This window comes from Thermothelomyces thermophilus, chromosome 3, assembly GCF_000226095.1.
Source record: "Thermothelomyces thermophilus ATCC 42464 chromosome 3, complete sequence".
In the NCBI taxonomy this organism is placed as follows: domain Eukaryota; kingdom Fungi; phylum Ascomycota; class Sordariomycetes; order Sordariales; family Chaetomiaceae; genus Thermothelomyces; species Thermothelomyces thermophilus.
Window position 1 is genome coordinate 2,133,784 of NC_016474.1, and position 17,455 is coordinate 2,151,238.

General features: G+C 54.3%; 4 protein-coding genes across 4 annotated transcripts; 2 read left to right on the plus strand and 2 right to left on the minus strand.

The window, feature by feature from the left end:
- Positions 1 to 509: 509 nt before the first annotated feature.
- On the minus strand, positions 510 to 2,584 carry MYCTH_2304338 (uncharacterized protein). Its single transcript, XM_003662964.1, has 2 exons — positions 1,254 to 2,584; positions 510 to 553 (listed from the first exon to the last, which is right to left on the minus strand). The coding sequence occupies exon 1, from the start codon at positions 2,395 to 2,397 to the stop codon at positions 1,351 to 1,353; it is 1,047 nt and encodes a 348-aa protein (XP_003663012.1). The 5' UTR covers positions 2,398 to 2,584; the 3' UTR covers positions 510 to 553; positions 1,254 to 1,350.
- Positions 2,585 to 8,358: 5,774 nt separating this feature from the next.
- Positions 8,359 to 13,320, minus strand: MYCTH_48976 (uncharacterized protein; the record flags this gene model as incomplete). Its single annotated transcript, XM_003662965.1, has 9 exons — positions 8,359 to 9,102; positions 9,166 to 9,857; positions 9,921 to 10,423; positions 10,473 to 10,777; positions 10,827 to 11,073; positions 11,123 to 11,353; positions 11,424 to 12,387; positions 12,438 to 12,737; positions 12,849 to 13,320. The coding sequence occupies 9 exons, from the start codon at positions 13,318 to 13,320 to the stop codon at positions 8,359 to 8,361; spliced, it is 4,458 nt and encodes a 1,485-aa protein (XP_003663013.1).
- Positions 13,321 to 14,111: 791 nt separating this feature from the next.
- On the plus strand, positions 14,112 to 15,282 carry MYCTH_2079864 (uncharacterized protein). The gene is made up of 2 exons (XM_003662966.1): positions 14,112 to 14,881; positions 14,937 to 15,282. The coding sequence occupies exons 1-2, from the start codon at positions 14,219 to 14,221 to the stop codon at positions 15,000 to 15,002; spliced, it is 729 nt and encodes a 242-aa protein (XP_003663014.1). The 5' UTR covers positions 14,112 to 14,218; the 3' UTR covers positions 15,003 to 15,282.
- A 614-nt stretch (positions 15,283 to 15,896) lies between these two features.
- On the plus strand, positions 15,897 to 17,085 carry MYCTH_2118258 (uncharacterized protein; the record flags this gene model as incomplete). Its single annotated transcript, XM_003662967.1, has 4 exons — positions 15,897 to 16,322; positions 16,523 to 16,678; positions 16,733 to 16,873; positions 16,945 to 17,085. The coding sequence occupies 4 exons, from the start codon at positions 15,897 to 15,899 to the stop codon at positions 17,083 to 17,085; spliced, it is 864 nt and encodes a 287-aa protein (XP_003663015.1).
- Between the last annotated feature and the right edge of the window lie 370 nt (positions 17,086 to 17,455).

The following is a 17,455-nucleotide window of genomic DNA, read 5'->3' on the forward strand; positions in this document are numbered from 1 at the left end:
GATCGACGTCAACCGCCCTAGATACCCGGACAACCTTGACCTGACCTGCGAGGCAAGTAGGGCCAAGTGCGGAAGTATAACGTCTTCAGTCCAGTCCTGTCTAGCAGGCACGACCGAGTCGCAAGTCCGAGCTTCGTCTTGTCGCAGCAGTAATCCCGTTCCGAGTTCCGAGTGGTTGACGCCGGTCGGTAGGTCGATGCAGCTATCGAAAAGTCCAGCCGGAGGGCATAGGCAACCAGGCAACCAGTTGCCTGCGACTCTCAGTGGCCGTCTCCGTCCCCGCTCCATTTCTTCCCACCGCCAAGCCGAGCCCAGCGGAAGGAGTGCCTTGTTCTTGTCGACAGCCAGTGTCTGTCCCCAACGGCGCATATACCAGCTATGCGTCCGCGGGGCTAGATGTATGTTGTTCGTATCGGCCTCGTACCAAAGAGGATCCGTTTCATCGCATCATCGAGATCCAGTCCCGGCGAATCGTCCCGCATCTCTTCGTGGTGAACAGTCCCAGCACCCAATGCGTTCCGTGTCCTAGTCGCCTGGTTGTGCCCTCCAACATCTAGCTGGACGAACCATGCTCGTTTTGTCAGACTGTTGTCGCAATTAGGCGGTGGCCGTATCCGTCATAAGAGGCCGTGAAACATCATCCATAAGACAAGAAACAAGGCTGAGGGAAAGAAAAAGAAGCATCAATGCAACGTGCCGAGAGACACGCGCAAGGGGTATCATTGAAACCAGCCACCTGAGCCTTGTTCCCTCAGGGATCCAACCAAGAAAATGGGTAGAAAAGAGAAGAAAGAGGGAAAAAAAAGAAAAAGAGCAAGGTAAACAGAAAAGAGTTGCCTGTGTCTCGGTCTTTGCCGAGGTTGGGTTGCATTGCTGCATTTCTCCTCTTAAGCCAAAGCCAAAACCGCTTGTATGTAAACCGTTCCATGCTGTAAATGCAATCAGAGTACCCGCCCAGGATCTGGCCATGATGAGATTGAAAAAATAAAAAAAGAAAGCTGGTGACCGAGCTCGCGGTGAAGGTATTGGTATCCCAGAAAGTATAAAAGGAAAAAAAAGAGAAAAGTGACGCTCGCTCGCCGAACCTGGACCGCAAATAGAAGTCGATCGGAGATATATGCATCGAAAAGTAGATGCCGGTATTGCGACTCTCTCCAGCCCACTCAGCGGAGGAAACGCCAAAGTACCTCGGAAGAAGGCGAGAGTGACGAGGTATTCACCAACATCGCTTGTCTGTCAGCTTGGCGACCTACGTGTGTCAGTTGTGACCGGCCGCGCCTTTTGCTGGAGCGTTCATGATGACGTCGTCACAACAGGATAGCTTGTTTCGTAGGCCGCTGGCGGTGATTGTCACATGGTCGTCGCGTATTCCTGATAACGAGTATCCCAGCCGCCGAAGGAATTGTATCCCATGCTAATGCCGCATTGTGGCGCAAGCATACTCGGTAGCGGGAGTTGCGGGACCGGCGCCGACACGACCGGCGAGCTGTAGTACAAACCGGCAGTCGAGTACGGCTGGCTGTATGGTTGGCTGAAGGCTGGCGGAGGTGATGGAAGCTGCACCTCGCTCACCCCCATCGTTGGCCAGATGGATGCGCCTGAATCGGCCGAAGTTGACGGTACGCTCGGGCTCGACGGTAGGATCTTCCACGACTCGACCGGGGCAGACAGCGTCGCCGGCGTCGAAGACTGAGACCAGATGGCCGTGCCTGCGGGCGAGCTCGGCAGGAGCGGAGGCTGGCGGACCACGTCGACAACTTTCGGTGGCGGTGGCAGCAGCGGCTTGAGCAGACCCAGAATGATGTTCTTGACCTCTTCACTCCTCCCCCCCAGCAGCTCCCCAGCACCGTCCTCCTCGAGTCCCTCGAGCGCCGACGCATGTGTCCGATAGACGAATTTGTTCACGGCCTGGACGAACTCCTCATGCAGCTTCTTGCACTGCTGCTCCTTCTCGGACCAGTCGTACGTGTTGGCCTTGGCGTCGACGCAGTAGACGTCCTTATGGTACTCGATGAGGGAGTCAATCGTCTCGGGTGTCAACTTGTAGGCCACTTCGTTCCTTAACACCATATCCACGTGGACGATGTAGGCCTCGAGGTGCAAATCTTGGTAATTAAAGATGGCCTCAATCAGCGGGTTAGGGTCCTTCTTGAGTTCCGCCTGCGGCGCCTTTGGCAACTGGAGTGATGCCAGGGTCCATATGGCGTTTGGCGACGACAGCGTCTCCGTCAAGCATCTCTGGTGTTGTGGTACGCTGTTGAGCGGGCGCTTGATCTTGTTAATGCGCTTCAGAGTCTGCGTCAGCCATGGCTCGACCTTGGAGCCGAGCACGACATTCACCGAAGAGGCGCGGGGAGCAAAGGCGGCGGCCGACGCCGGTAAGAGCTGCGGTGGCATTGCGGCCGATCTGTGGAGCAGCGGGTGAGGAAGACAGAGACAAGCCGGAAAGCCACCGGGAGGGTTCCGTGACCGGTAACCAGGTCGACAAGGAAGTGAGGGCGGCGGAGCGCTTGAATAAGAAGGAGCAACGGGGCAGTGAGACGAATAGTAAATGAGAAACAAGGTGAGCAAGGTAAACGGAGCCGGGTGGTCCCCAGGAAAGGGAAATTAGCGTGCACGCCAGCAACCGCAAATGAGAAGAAGAGAACGGGCTGGGCAAAGAGCCTCGTGAAGAAGGGAAGGGAAGAAAAGGAGGGTGAGCAGCTCGTATTATTAGAGAAAGTGAGAGCGAGGGTGGTGGGGTGTTGCTGGCCGGGTACAACAACACCTTCCTACGCTAGGGTAGGGGGAGTCACGCAACATGGATTGCATGCACGGCTTGCGGTCCCGAGCTCGGGACTAAGTGTGTATTTTACTCCGTACATACAAGCAGTACCGCGTACCCAGGCTGGGCAGTGGAGGGGTACCTTCCTGCTCCTCTCTAGGAGAGGGCCATGCACGCCGCAGGCGGATGGTACGACGAGAGGGTACAGGCGGGATGGCGGGACCCGCTTGCAGCGCCTCAGCAGTGACAGAGCCTGCAGCGCTCTTTCCTCTTTACACTACTCTTGGCCTGCAGAAAAGGGGAAGCCGCTCCCTTGGGGCGGGTGCGAGAAAGGAGCAAATCAATGGTGCATGACGCGCCTTCAAGACGGGAATTTACAACACTGGCGGCCCGGTCATGGAAAACCTGGACAGCTCGGGTTTCTGCGGCGCTGTCATCGGCGCCTGCGTCCCTCTCCGCCTACGCTTGACGCAGCTCGGGAATATTCCCATGTCAGCAGTCATCTTCATTAGTACGGAGTACATACGCAGTAATCCGTACACTAAACTGCGAGAGCTTCTACTCGTGTCCGGAGCCAATGGAAACAGGGCAAGGGGCGGGACGCCTAGTGTAGGTCGGTTGGCTAGTTCGCTGATTAAGGTAGCAAGGGGTAGGAAGTAGCACCGTTTTGCACTGTATATCGGGAGACATTGTGAGTACTTTTACAGTACGGATACATTGCACGTCTTTCAGACGGCCCCCAGGCGTAGTTTCAATCAGGGCAGGGCCCAAAGCCACAGGCAAGTGAAGAAGTTGGGGGCAAACTCTGTCTGCCCCTTGATCATGCGTGCGCGTCGCCAACACCGAGGCCAGGAGAAAGGATCGTGGGCACGGCAATGCCGTGTCTCTACTCTGGAGCCTTCGTTGGAGGGCTGCGCAAAGCGACGACATGCTGAATGCAAATCCCGACGGTCACCAGGCGAATGGGCAAGGCCGGAACCAGGTTGGTGGCATGCGACCGGAGCTGAAAAAGCTGCAGGTGGTCAGTGCAGCGCCACCGAGCCCCCTTCGGTAACCATCGAGTACGTATGTATGTACCGCTCCGCCAAGACAGGCAGCCAACCCCGCCTGAAATTCGCCCCGCCGAGCCTCGATCAGCACTCGGAAGTTGTGGACGACCAACTTCCAAGTTTGGTGGCGGCTTCCGCTGAACAAACTGGAAGGGGTCCATATCAGAGAGAGCAGCAGATTGGAAAGTCCGCAGCGAACGAATCATGAGAGCACGCTCTCCCGTGTTTGTTTCAAGACACAGAGGAGGTATATGACCCGTTGCCCTGTTTGTGGCTTGCTCGCAGGTCAAACTCCGTGTGCCGCGACAGAGGAGTCATTCTCCATCTCCCCGTCTGCTGTGCAAAGCCGCCACCAGCCAGCACCCACTCTGCCGCTCAATTACCTGGCACGGGCGGCTCTTCTTGGCTCTTACCTACGGGCGGACTGTGTCGACAACACCTGGCAGCCGGTCGGCGGAAGACTCCGGTTTCTTTCCGTTGTCATCATGATACCTCCCACGACTTGACGAGGAGGGTCGAGCCTGTGCACGGCGCTTCGAGCCCCCCATCGAAGCAACACATTTCCTGAATTGTGAAAAAAAAATAGATTGTCGCATCACCGCTTAGCCCACCGTCTCGCGCAGCATAATCTATTTCGACGCCCGGGTGGCCTCCACATGCGGCCGATGTCGTCGGGGGACATAGCGAGATCGGGGCCGCAGAGGGATGCTGCTTGATCGTTGGCATACCGCGTAAGTGTTTCCAATATCGTGTACCACTGATTTCAAACATATCGTTTCCACTATCTGGTAAGGGGTGGGGGGAAGGGATGTAAGGCAGCTGGGTGGGTGGTGGGCATTCTGCGCTGCACGAAGCTCGCCTCGAGCCGCGCAGCTAATCTACCTCGCGCTAATCTCTTACAGTCTAGGCCATACTGTTGGTGGGTGATGAATGGAATTGTCTGGACATATGCACAACGCCAGAAGCATTGGACAAGCGTCCAAAGGAGATCGTTTCGGCGGCGCAAGACACACGTACAGAAAGGGCTTCTATTCGCCCCAAGAGATTGTGTCAAGCCATCGGTCCTGCCTGCCTGCAAGATCGCCATGCATCCGCTAGCCTGGAGACTACTACCCGGAAGAAGGGGTGGACGTAGACGCCATGTTATCAAGCTCCCTTCCAAAACCGGGCTGCTGCATACGGGCCTCAAAGGTTCCAAAGTCGGCTACAGCAAAGAGACGCCATCGAGCATGCGAATCTGGAACACTACCTAGCGCGCGGGGAAGGGAGGGGGTTGGAGGAGGAGAGGCTCCTCATTCCCGTTAATACTCTTGCGTGTGGATGGGTAGCCAGCCGGCAGTCTCCATCGCCAGACCCGCTCGCCAGGTTTGTTTCCGCATCCTCTCCGCGGCACTTGAGAATCCAAAGGGGACGCCCAGATACGGTAAGCCGCGGGGTAACGAGTGTTAGAAACCGGTGCGGCGTACACTCAACGACTGGGTGTGGAGGGTAGTTAGAGTGCATTACTGTGTAGAAGCTGGTTGTGCAAACATGGATCGGTACTTCGTGGTTTCTCGGGGAGAGTCGAGAAAGGAAGGACGACGAGACAACCCCCTCTTCCCTCTTCCAACGGCACAACAATGTGTGGACGGAGAGCCGACCAGAGATGGAGAAGGGTTAATGACTCGCCAGCCAACACAAGTCTCCAGTCATGGAGGAGCCCGTCTTGTCGTCCCGTGCTAGTCTGGAAGGTGAGCAGAAGGTGTGTGGGTTCAGATCCCTGCTTTTAAGCCTCATTGGCTGCCGGTCTGACGCCCACTTGACCTTCATCTGGAGTAGGACCGAGGTTGAGGCCGCTGATTGGATGGAAGAGAATGAAACTTAAGATTCCTTGGGGGTATTTGAAAATTGGCCTAGAACAGAAGAGGTGCCATTGTTTCCGTTTCTTTCGAGTCGTGGGTGCAGGGAAGCAGCGGGTCGGCGCTTGATGCCGCTAAAACCGGGGCGACAGAACCTGTTCTGGGCCATCAAAGTTCTGACTAGAAACATGAAACATGCTGTTTATAGCATCTCGATGATGATCGGCTCGACCGTGTTGAACGCGCGGGTTGTCTAAAGTAAAGAGGCAGATGAAGCGGACAGAGAGCCTTGGAGTTAATGCCCGATCTTTACGGACAGTTTGTAGGCAGAAATTACCAGAAAGCGTGGTCTGTGTTTTTGTGGCACGATGGCTTCCTAGGTAACTCTCCGTACCTGCACTGTACAGCACCTGCCTGAGGTACTATATGTAGGGAGGTAGGTACCTGCAGACCGTACGCAAGGCTTTCCTACGTACCTGATACACATATATGTATGTACCTACACACTGAACATAAGGTAGGTATACGCATGGTACATAGGTACAGTACATAAACAGGGTACATGCAGTACATACCTAGGTACGTAGGTAGGTACCTACACCAACAGCTCGTTCCTCAGTTGGACTCTAACGCGCTGAAAGAGCTCGAGTCTCACCTTCCTCCTGGAACTTCGGTGGCTGCTTCTTTCAAAAGCTTTTTTCCCGCCCCAGAATTTGTGTCTCATCAGAGGGTGGATTTCTCCCCAAGCGAGTGAACCAAGGAGTCTCCAACGCCGTCGTAGTGTACGTAAGCGTTCTGTGGCTCTCAGTGGCTTGCGTGTCCGGCCGCCAAGGCATGGGCGATCGACCAGGGTTACCGGGCAAGTTGAGGCGACAAGCGCCGCGCCGCGCGGTTCGGGGGAAACTGGTCGGTCTCCTGACAAAGGTCCTCCTAGTCACTTGACCGGGGGGGTTAGTTTTGAGAATGGTAGGTCCCGTGATACAGAAGCTCCCAATTGCAGAACGTGGAGTGTCAAATACCGTTCATGGCCTTGCGACCTGCTTGCTCGACCGTGCCCGCAGGAGCGCCAGACCGCCCCTCGCGACGCTCGACTCTTGCCACTGCTCGCCTTCGAACCGTCCTCTCATCTCCGGCTTGAAGCCCACCGACAGGGCCTGGGAACTTCGGTCAAGATTACGCAGCCACTCAAGAAATGATGCGCATGTTTTGAAGCATCCTGCCCTGACTCCCAGACTTGACGATGGCCTCAGCTGACTCGAATCGGGCAGACTCCTTCCCGAGCTTCCCTGTGTTTATTGGACCGGCATTCTAGCGGCATTCTGCGTCGTCAGTATCCGAACGCGAAGTCGTCGCCCGACTATCTACATCGCATCGCAATCTGTCCCCGTGACAAGGGTGTCGAGCTGTTTGCCAGCCCGTCCATGGGAGGCGCTAGGTACGAGGACGTCGATCAATAGATGGAATCCTCCTCGACGCCACCATGCCTCTCTGCCACTGGATTTCACCCAGCCAAGCCATATTTTCTTCGGTGATTGCGACGTCAGTTCACGTCCCCGCCGCAGCCGAATCTCCGCCCATCCTACCGAAGTACGGAGTACTTAGTACTTCGTATTAACAAGAGACTTGGCGATGCAAAATTTTGTCGTGATCCACCCAGGCCACGGTTCAAAATTCGCCTCCATGCAGCCAGACCACGCATCCTTCGAGTCACGGGTGGAGGAATAATTGACTGGCTCCTGTGGGATTAGGTTTTCGTTGCTCCGTACCAATGGGACGGATCCGTTGTTCGGAGCTGCGTCAAGGGCCTAACAGGGCTGACGTCACCGCCAGGCTTCAACTCTCTCGTCTACCAACGGCGCGAGAAGACAAACGAAGCTGAAACATGCATCGGTCGACATACCCAGATCATGCGCCCGATGTTCCACTACGCAAGTAGGTAGTTTGCGGTTTGCTGGCAAAGAGAACCAAAAAAACGGACCTGCGGTCCCGAGGTGAAGAGGTTTGGCCGTGGAGCCCGGCGGGGCAGGGCTGTGCGGCCGGCAACGGTCGCCCAGTGGGGCGCTCGGAGGCAGCCGAACCGCCGTTCATCGGGCCGCCCTAGTCCATGTTGTAGGTACACAGTAGTGCAGTGTAGTGGAATCCTTGCCTTAATGTCGCTGCCACGTAGCCGGCAACGCCACATTCAAGGGTTTTCCCTTTAAAAACTTTTTCACGAAGACCCAAAACCGAGCAGGCTGGGTTAGTGTCGGCAAAAAGGAAAAAAAAAAAAAAAAAAAAAAACACCAGAGATATTGAGCAGTTTTGTCTCGGGATAACCTTCTGGTTCCACATGGTTTAAGCCGGCCTGGGCTGCCTCTAAAAGACACTTGACCTCTGTGGAGAAGGTTGCGCTTGCAGGCCAACAACTGCAGGAAGAACCTGCATTGCACAACTGCATGTTGGCGGGAAGCCTGCTGCACAGCTTGAGCTAAGCGAATTTCAAGGGCAAGCGTCACCAGTCGATACATGCAGCTGTCCAATGTGCGTGTAGGATCCAAGTAACCTGCATCATTCGATACTCCCAGGGTTCAAGGCGACACCAAGACTTGTCCAACGTGAGCGCGCTCCCGCAACCTGGGAAGTGGGGCGACAAAAGTGGCAATGAGCAATGGCAAAGAGCACGTTGTCCTCGGGAAAAGGGGGTGGACGTGTATCTCTAAGCCTCCACTCAAGATCTTGCCATCTCCAACAATGCTCCGTGAAACCTCGTTTGTCCTCCCACCTCCCTCAACTCAGTCAGTAGATCCATGACGGCTTCACCAGGCTTCTCGGCAGCCTCGGTAATCGCCACAGCGCAGAGCAGGATGCGGGCGCAGACAGCAAACACATGCTGATCCGACGTCCACCCAAGTGGGCCGTCGTCCTTCTCCGTCCTCGTGATCCCGATGAGGCACTTGAGCCCAGATTCAACCCATGTCTTCAGGCAACCTAGTGGACCATCACTGCTTCCGCCAGCAAGCCGCAGCATCTCAACAAACGCCCCCCGCCACCGGGCTGTCTCCCGCACCTCGTCGATGAACAGGTTCTGCTCCTCGGCCGCGAACAGCGAGTCGTCAAAGTCCATGGCCGTGTGCAGCTGGTCCTCAGCGGGGACTAGCTGGAGGTGCTCGTCGTCTGTATACGGCTGGCCAACCATCCTGCAGATCACGCGCGACTGGAATTCTGTCGACTCTTTGAACTGACGCAGCAACCACGGGACGAGACTGTCAGCAGCTGTCGGGGCGATAGCGGGCGTGCCCATGATGGCAGAGGCAGCGACGGCAGCGGTTTCCCGGACTTCTTCGTCGTCGTCGATCAGACTGTCGTAGAGTGCTGAGAAACACGGGAGATACTGTGTGTCCCAGCTATGGATTCTGGTTCCAGCAAAGAAGGACTTGAGTGCAGACGCTGCTGCGTATCTTATGTCAAACGGCTGTATTCACGGCTTGTCAGTAAAGATACGATGGAAATAGTTCGAGATCAGCTGTTTCCTTACGTTGTCAACATCCAAGCTCTCGCTGAGCATATCTCCCCAACTCCTTAGCCTTCGCACCCTATCCAGGGTGTTGCCCGTGCCCTGGGACACCAACGCAGCCATAATTGTGCCACTTGTCTGGATAGCAGCGCATGACAAGGCAGGGCTGATTTCTCCTTTTTGAAGCTGGCTCCAGAGCCTATCAAGTTGTTCGATACTCGGCAACCCTGCCACTTCCCCACGGTTGAGAATGCCATCCATCAATAAGCCAAGGTTTGTGAGTGCCTGAGCCCGAATTTCAGGTGCCGAGGAGACAGTGCAGGCTTCCAGATACAACTCACAAAGTGCTCTGCTGGTCGTAACACTCTCCACTGGTTTCCATGCCTCCGGAATGGCTTCCAGCATCCTGCTTGCTGTATTAACGTCGCTACCGAGTGTCGTGAGGAAATGCGTTCGGAGACCCTCCACATCTCTTGATGCCGCCGTATCATGCACCACCTTCAACGACGTATGAAGGTCCAACAACGCAGATGACGACCCGTGTCGTTTTGCACTTCTCGGGAGCTGAGTGACCTTCGCAACCTGCGAATGGAAACCGAAACTTGAGAGAAGGTTGAGGATTTCAAGATGCACCGCTTGGAGCTCTGGGCAGTGAGTAAAAGCCTCCTGGTTGTCGGACAAGTGCTGCAACAGAGCTTGGACCGACGCCGAATCTTTTCGTGTTTCAATACTTAGTGACGGGCTTGTTGCATGTGAAGTAGGTTGCCAACACTTACCCGAGTTAAGATCCACCCCTAGGTCAACCTTCCGTTCAATAACAAATTTTGCCGTCAAAAGGGTACCATGGAGCCGATTCGTTGCACCCCCTGATTCTTCGAGAAGCCTTCCGATTTCTCGAGCCCAGTCTTCTTGCAGCAAAAAAGAGCACAGTGTCCTGGCGGCAATTTCTCGCACGTGCCAAAGGCTGCTACCAAGATACCCCTCGATGTGTTTCCGTAACTCTAAACGGTGCTCCTCAGGAGGCCCTGCACGGCGGATAATGTCTAGTGCTGGGAACACTGCCTCAGCAGCGCCAGACTGTGATGCTTGATCGAGTGTCTTGTCCGCCGAGCGCAGAAGGTTGAGGATAACTCCTGGCAACGTTGGATATTTATTGTAGGAGATGCGGACTGAATGGCCGTCCCAGCCGGACTCGATGGCGGCCTTACTTTCACCAGTGCCAAGAAGGCAGTCGATGAGACTTCTCAGGAGAAGAAGACCGCAGTTTCGTATGGCCCAACTATTTGAGATTAGCAAGTGTCTCAAACGAGGGCCTTTCTGGAGCTTACACCTCGGATCTTAAGCTGGTCGCTGCCAGATGAAGGGTCCGAGCCAGGTAGCCCTCGGCCTTCCTGCTCAAGAGCGAGCTCCTGAAGATTTCCCGCAGCGAGTTGAGAGCATGCACTTGAGGCAAGTTTGAGCCGTCGGTCTGGGAAACTCGAACGGGCTTCCTGCCGATCTTTTCAAGGGTTCCGTAAACCTCATCGAAGGACGGTGATGCCGCATTTGCCGTCAAAACCGCTGCGATGAGGGATGGAATACCGGCCGATCGACGAGTCGTCGAGGCCTGGGTCATAATACAGCCGATCGCCCCCTGATGATGTTAGCGTGGGCACAACGGAAACATAAATTGCTCGTCTTACCTGGTACCATTCACGAAGCAGGTTTTCTGCTTCGTCGATCTCTGGGTATACCTCTCTGAGCTGCTGGGTAAGTTGACAACAGGTTGAGAAGGTATAAGAGACGGTCGAGAAGGCCCCGCGATGGCGTAAGCTTGCGAGTTGCTCAAAGGCCAAATATCCCGTCTCTCTGAATACATCGATTGGGGGTAAGGGCGCGCCAGCTGTGTTTTTCAGCCTGAGTGTTCCCACCAAAAGCCGCAAGAGGTTGCTTGAGCCATATTAGTTGAGTCAGTGGCAGTCGGAGGGCACGGTCATACCTAGACTCGTGAACTGCCCGGAAGCTATAACTTAAGAGATCTTTGGTATCCAGCCCTTCAATGTCCTCGAACTCCTCAGGCAAATGACCTTCTGGAGAATCATCGCAGAGGACGTGCTTTACTACAAACCATATCTGCTGCGCGCAGAAAAAGACACGGCGCTGCAGATGGTGAATGAGCTCCAATTGCTTGTCGTTGAAAGTCTGTTTGGCTATGACCTGCCAGACATAGCTGAAACCTGTCAGTGTCTAGGCCTGAGAGAGTATAGAAGCAGCTTGGGTGTATGGAAACTGTAACAAACCTGATCGCGGCAAAGTCCGCGTGTACTGGGCTTTCGATAGCTGCGTGGCCCAAGTCATCCTCCGCCTTTGATATTTTGGCCTCAAGACGTTCAAGGATCTCCGAGAGAAGAGCAATCTGTAGATCTGGTTTGTTTATCCAACTGCAAAGAAGACCTTGAGAACGAGCAGCTCCATCACCGTGATCTGCTCGTCCGGTCCTGTCAGCCAGAGCGCTGGCTCGGGCGCAGAAAACTCTCAAGATTTTGAGGAAGCTCTCAGAACTGGCTATGCCAGATCCCGCGGTGCCCGACGGAAGCAAGGCCAGAATTGCTGCAGCACCATCCCTAACATCGTCGAATGGGTCAAGCAGGAGGTCGAGGAGAAGGCGAATCCAGGTGGAGTCAGACGATATTCCTTGTGCGATGTCCTTGTCGACTGTGTCGTCAGTATCCCCCGCGTGTTTTCCCACCTTGAGAAGCAAGAGTGCCGCTTTAATAGCGGTGATGTGCCGCTGATACGACGTTGTGGGTAGAAGCTCGTTCCTTAAGAACATCATGTACCAGCGGAGGAATTCTTCATGACGGTCAAGGACCTCTTTTGCTTCGGAAGCATCTTTGAGCGCAACCTCGGGGCCAAACTTCTTCTTGGGCGGCGGGTGTTTCCCATCTCCAGCAGATTTATGAGCAACAAGACTTCTTTGCGCGACGGTGATGACGTTTTTTGCCCTCTTGATGAGATTTTTAGTATGGCCGAGCACCTCGTTGCGGACTTTGGCATCGTAATCCATATGAAACGCCGCCAGATGCTTCTTCAAAAGGTCGAAAGCAGCTTCCGAGAACGGCTTTGTCGTAGCCTGTGATGATACTAGCAGCGAGAAGGCGCTGGACCTGACAGAGACTGAAGGATACGCTAGCAGCCTGTCGAGAAGAGTCTCTTGGAGTACCACCCTGTTCGCCGCTGATGGTGAAACATCGCTGCTCTTGCCTGTGGAATGTGATCAGTATCGCAACCGTTCAATAGACCGATTGACTTACTTGGTTCCTCGACCATGCCATTCTTCTTCCCAAGCTCAAGAGCAGCCAATTGAAGTAGGAGTCCCTGGTCGATTAAGTCGCCTCCAAGAGTAGTCAAAGGCTGACTTCGATTGAAGACCTCAAGGAGCCTAAGAGATGCATCTCTTTCCGTTTTGAACATCGGAGCAAGCACATAGTTCTTAATATCTTCCAGTATTTCTGGGTTGCGTGCCAAGGCGTCCTGAAGCCATTGTCGCCAAACACCCAGGGTGAAGCCCACTGGCTCCGCGGCATCCCCGTCCAGCGATGTTGTGATCAGGCCTCGGAATAGATGGACAAGACATTTTCCGGCCAGAGGGCAAGCGTAAGTGAGTTCCATGCAGGAAAATAGATGAAAGGCAAAAGATCTCCATAGTGATAGGTTGGGCAAACTTGCCACTACCGGTTCGACCTTTTTATACTCGGCAGCGATGTCAGCTAGCTTGAGCACGCGCTTGTTCATAAAGTGGTCAAGACACTGTAGGCCAGACTTGGTCAACTGCTGCGTGGACTTGCGAGCGATGATCGAGATGAGGGTCTCCAAGATGTGGCCCTTCACAACCCTTCCAGTTTCAGGGCATGGGTTGGAAGCTGATGACACCACGAGCACATCCAACACCAGCCGCAGGGCTCGGTGAGGGTCGTGTTCGTACCATTCGAGGTAGAAGTGAAAGAGCTCTTTGGACAAAGATTCGGTAAAAGCCCATCGCTTCAGTGCCTCGTCGCTCGACTTGGCGCACTGCTGAACAAAGCTGCAGAGCTTGACACAAGCGTGACCATTGCCGTGGTATTGCCTCGACTGAGACGCCTCTTGAAGAAGTTTCCCAAAAATCGCCTGGGCCAACCTGCTGCGTCTTAGTTTCATGGAAGAAGTCTTTGTTTAAATGCTTCGGGAGACCTACTGTGGACGGGATTCTTCTGCCTGACCCAACAACCATCTGCTAATGGTGTTTGCATTCTCAAAGACTTCAGGGTCGATCTCTGCAAGAGGGTCCCCTGATCTGGTCGGGGTAGCTTTTTGAGGCCCCTGCATGTTTTGTGATCCCGGCGTTGGGAGGGGTCGGACGTTGGTAGTTCGGCTCCAGGCGAAGGGTCTGCGGGCAACACGAAGAGAAGGACCGCAAGCAAGTACGGATTAGTGACTGGGGTCACAATCTCACTTGGGTCAGAGTTCAGTCATTCATGCCTAGATTAGACGTGCTTGGGCAGACCCGAACCGCTAGGCAAGAGCGAAGGAGAAATTTTGGGAATGTATGGGGTACGTACCGGTTCTGGCAGGCGTCACCTTGAAAAGTCACAGACACACCGTGCTCACCTCGAGCCGTATCAGGTTAGTACAGGCTACAAGATCAACTTCTCAGACTGTCACGAGTTGCGGCGAACAACACAAGGCCAAACGCCAATCTAAGCACCGCAGAAACGGAGAGCATCCTACACTTCAAAATAACCCGCCCGTACCTGGACTTTATTTACATCCTGTATGCGAATTTCCAAGACAGACATATGCCAAGAATGGAAGTGCTCAGTTGTGGAGTCATTCAGCTCAACGCACGGACCAGGGCCAGTTCCGTAAATTTTTTTGATTCCTTATCGGTCGCAGTCGCGAGCCTGGCATAGTCCTCCCACCCGACATCACTGACGAACGATACTTGGGCGAACAAGGCGTTGCCGGCTCCATCTCACAGCAACACCCAGCCCTCCCGATTCCAGCTCCGAGCTTGGTAATACCTCCCAGTTGATCGCCTTCTATATCCTCGCCCAACATGTCAATCTGGGATGCCCTGACTGGACGCAAGTCCTCGTCGCAAACCTCGTCATCAAGCGCGCCCGCCGCGCCCGCCGCGCCGGAGCACCATACCTCCACCTCCACCTACCAGCCAACTGCTACCTTTGATCCTACCTCCGCCCAGGGTGTGGAATCATTTCTTGGCACTTCTTCCTTTGCCGACCCCTCATCACTACACCCTCTCGCGGGCTTGAACAAGGATACGCTTGAATACCTCACGCTTGAAGATTCGGCGCTCTCAGACTTGCCAGGCTCGCAGTCGGCATTGCCCTCACGCGGTTTTACGGATGATCTCTGCTACGGTACCGGAACAACATACCTGGCTGGTCTGACGATAGGAGGTGCATGGGGCTTGCAGGAAGGGTTGCGGAAGTCAGTCGGCGAGCCGCCAAGGCTTCGGTTGAACTCGGTTCTCAACTCGGTCACGCGGAGAGGCCCGTTCTTGGGAAACTCGGCTGGCGTGGTCGCCATCTGCTACAACTGCATCAACTCATACATTGGATACCTGAGGGGAAAGAACGACGCCGCCAACACCATCGTGGCCGGCGCGCTCAGCGGTATGCTGTTTAAGAGCACAAGGGGGCTTCGGCAGATGGCCATCTCAGGTGGGATTGTGGCCACTGTGGCCGGTTGCTGGGCGGTAGGTCCTCCTCCTTTGCTTATGCGCTTCATGACACTAACTAGGCATCACGTAGATTGCCAGAAGGACCCTCTTCCAGAGTTCTAAGAATACCCATGTGGAACCTCTCGCAACACTCTAAACTTGTGGCCGGGTCTTCTATGCCTGTCCGCACTGTTTGTGGAGCTTTTTTCGCCATCACATCTCATTTTGTAATCTACAGGGGGCAGCTCTCTTTCACAAAGCTGTTTTGTGTCTAAATGTCCCGTTGAGGACTGACGTGTACGAAACTCGGCACGGGGGTGAAAGGGCGGGTATGCATAGCGCAGGGTATCTCTCCTCCTGTGGAAATTGTATAATATTAGCTTATGGTCATAGAGCGCCGGTTGGGCGTATAGGCATGTGGCGGGCTTTTGTCACTTGAAGTTGACAAAGCTATAGAAACTAGCATCATGGGCCGACTCCAGAACGACTAAGGTTGAATGATTCAAAGTTGGCTTGCTGGGGATGCGCATCGCCGCCTCGTCGCATTGGGACACCCGAGTTCGTTCTACCCACCATCACCACAAGACTCGTTATAGCCTTTACGTTCCTGTTCCCTTCTTCTACGCTTACCAGGAGGCCGGTTTGCCCCTTAACCATGTCTCAACCACGTGGGTCACGATCGTTGAGTGGGCACTGCACTACTTCGTACATCCTGCTGTTACTTTGAGTGTTTATCAGTTGCTCCACGCTGCACTTCTCCCTCTCGTCAACTTGCAATACCAACAGTCATCGCCAACAGAAGCTTTAAAAACATCCAAATAAACGCACGCAGGCCCACAATCTGGCAATGGCTAATTACCCTCTTCAATTTGCGGGCCCGGCTTGCCATTCCCGGCTGTTATCCTTCGCGCCTTCCATCAAGGTTCTTCAAGACTCTCTTCGCATTGCATAGATTCCGAGTCCCGTCTATTCTCTTCGCCCCGCTCTCCTTCTCCCATGCCATTGCTTACCTTCTTTATCTTTACCACTTAGCACTCTGCAGCCATACGCCATGGAAAGCCTGTTCAAGGTTGACGGAGAAAACGTTCAGCTTACGCTACAGCGGCTCATAGAAGAGTCCATTTCGCAGCGCGTTACCCGGTGGAAGACCAAGCAGAAAAAGATCCCCGGCCGGGAGCTCGCGGCACAGATCGTCGCCATGTGCTGGGGCCAGGACTCCCTTCCCTCGGCGGGGCCTGGATGTCTTATGCGGGACACTAAGGGGGGTTACGTTTATGTTCCTTACGATGAGGGTAGAGATGGGCTTCCCCCTGCTCTCGAAGAACGCATAGACAAGCTCGAGCGCTGGTTTCGAAACCCCGCCAACGGCCCGACCGTGCGCGAGCTGGACAAACTCCTGGAGAAAGAGGTCAACGAGAAATGTTTCTGGGAGTTCCTGGATGGCGACAATGCTTCGCGAATCGATTTTCATGGGAAGGTACTTGACCCAACATCTTCGACACACCTTTCCACGAAGGTGCCGATTTGTCAGTTAACCTAACCGCTCAATAGATCAAGATCCTTGCCAGGTACCGTCTGATGCAAACAGGCGTTGACGTTTCGGCCAACGACCCCCAGCACCCTCAGTTCAGATTTGGCGTCGTCAACATCACGGAATTTGGCAGCGTCAATATGAAGTTGTACAACATGGACTGGAATTGCACTGAAAGCGAAGTTATCGATTCTTTGGAGGCTTATTCGAACCCTTTATTCAACCGTGACGCCGTTCGGGACAGGCTCTTGAGGGACCTTGCGACAATCTACCATCCCCGAGACGCCGTCGAGGAGGCCGAGGTCCTCTATGAAGAACTCAAGTCGCGGCAACCCACCATGAACGAGGCCGACTAGCTGTATGTTCTCTGTAATGAGCGGGATGTGGCTAGACCGATGGCAGAGTGCAAGTGGAAGCCACTGAGAAGACGGCCCAACGACGTCAAGCTCATGAAGCGGGAGAGTCGGGAGGAAAGCAAATGGGTGGCCATCATTCGGGTGAGTGAAAATTGCCCCATGTCTGATAGAGCGCCAGTCGATGTTGATTTTAGTCTCTCCGAAATGTACAGCCTTCGCTGCTGAGGCACTATAAGCTCTGCAACCGAGTCTTCAACCTCCAGAGACGGCAGATGAAGTTCTGCCAAGAGATCGAGCCCTCTCTTCTCCAGAAACCGCAAGAAACAGGAAGACAATATTTTAATGGAGGCTAGGTGTCTACCTTGGAGTTCACGTGGCTCTATGGTTCTGCCATGATAGAGGGCAAGGGAAGATGAAGAGTCAAGAGTATCTTGACTGTATTTAGCTTTTGGCGTTTCAGCGGCTCCCAGTAGAGGTCTAGCTCCTTTGGGGGTTTACTTCTGGCGACCGGATTAATACCCGGGAATAGTTTAGCTGTATAAGAACCAGGAATGATACCGACGGTGCCTTGGCTGAAGGTCCTAGCTTTAGCTACCAGGGGCGTCTCGGCTTGGTCGGCTATGTCTTGTATATGAGAGGTGTTACAGCATGTGGCTGTCTGTAGGTCAGATCTGACTAACCTACTAACAGGGATAACGAGCCAGGGTGTTAACATATATTTAG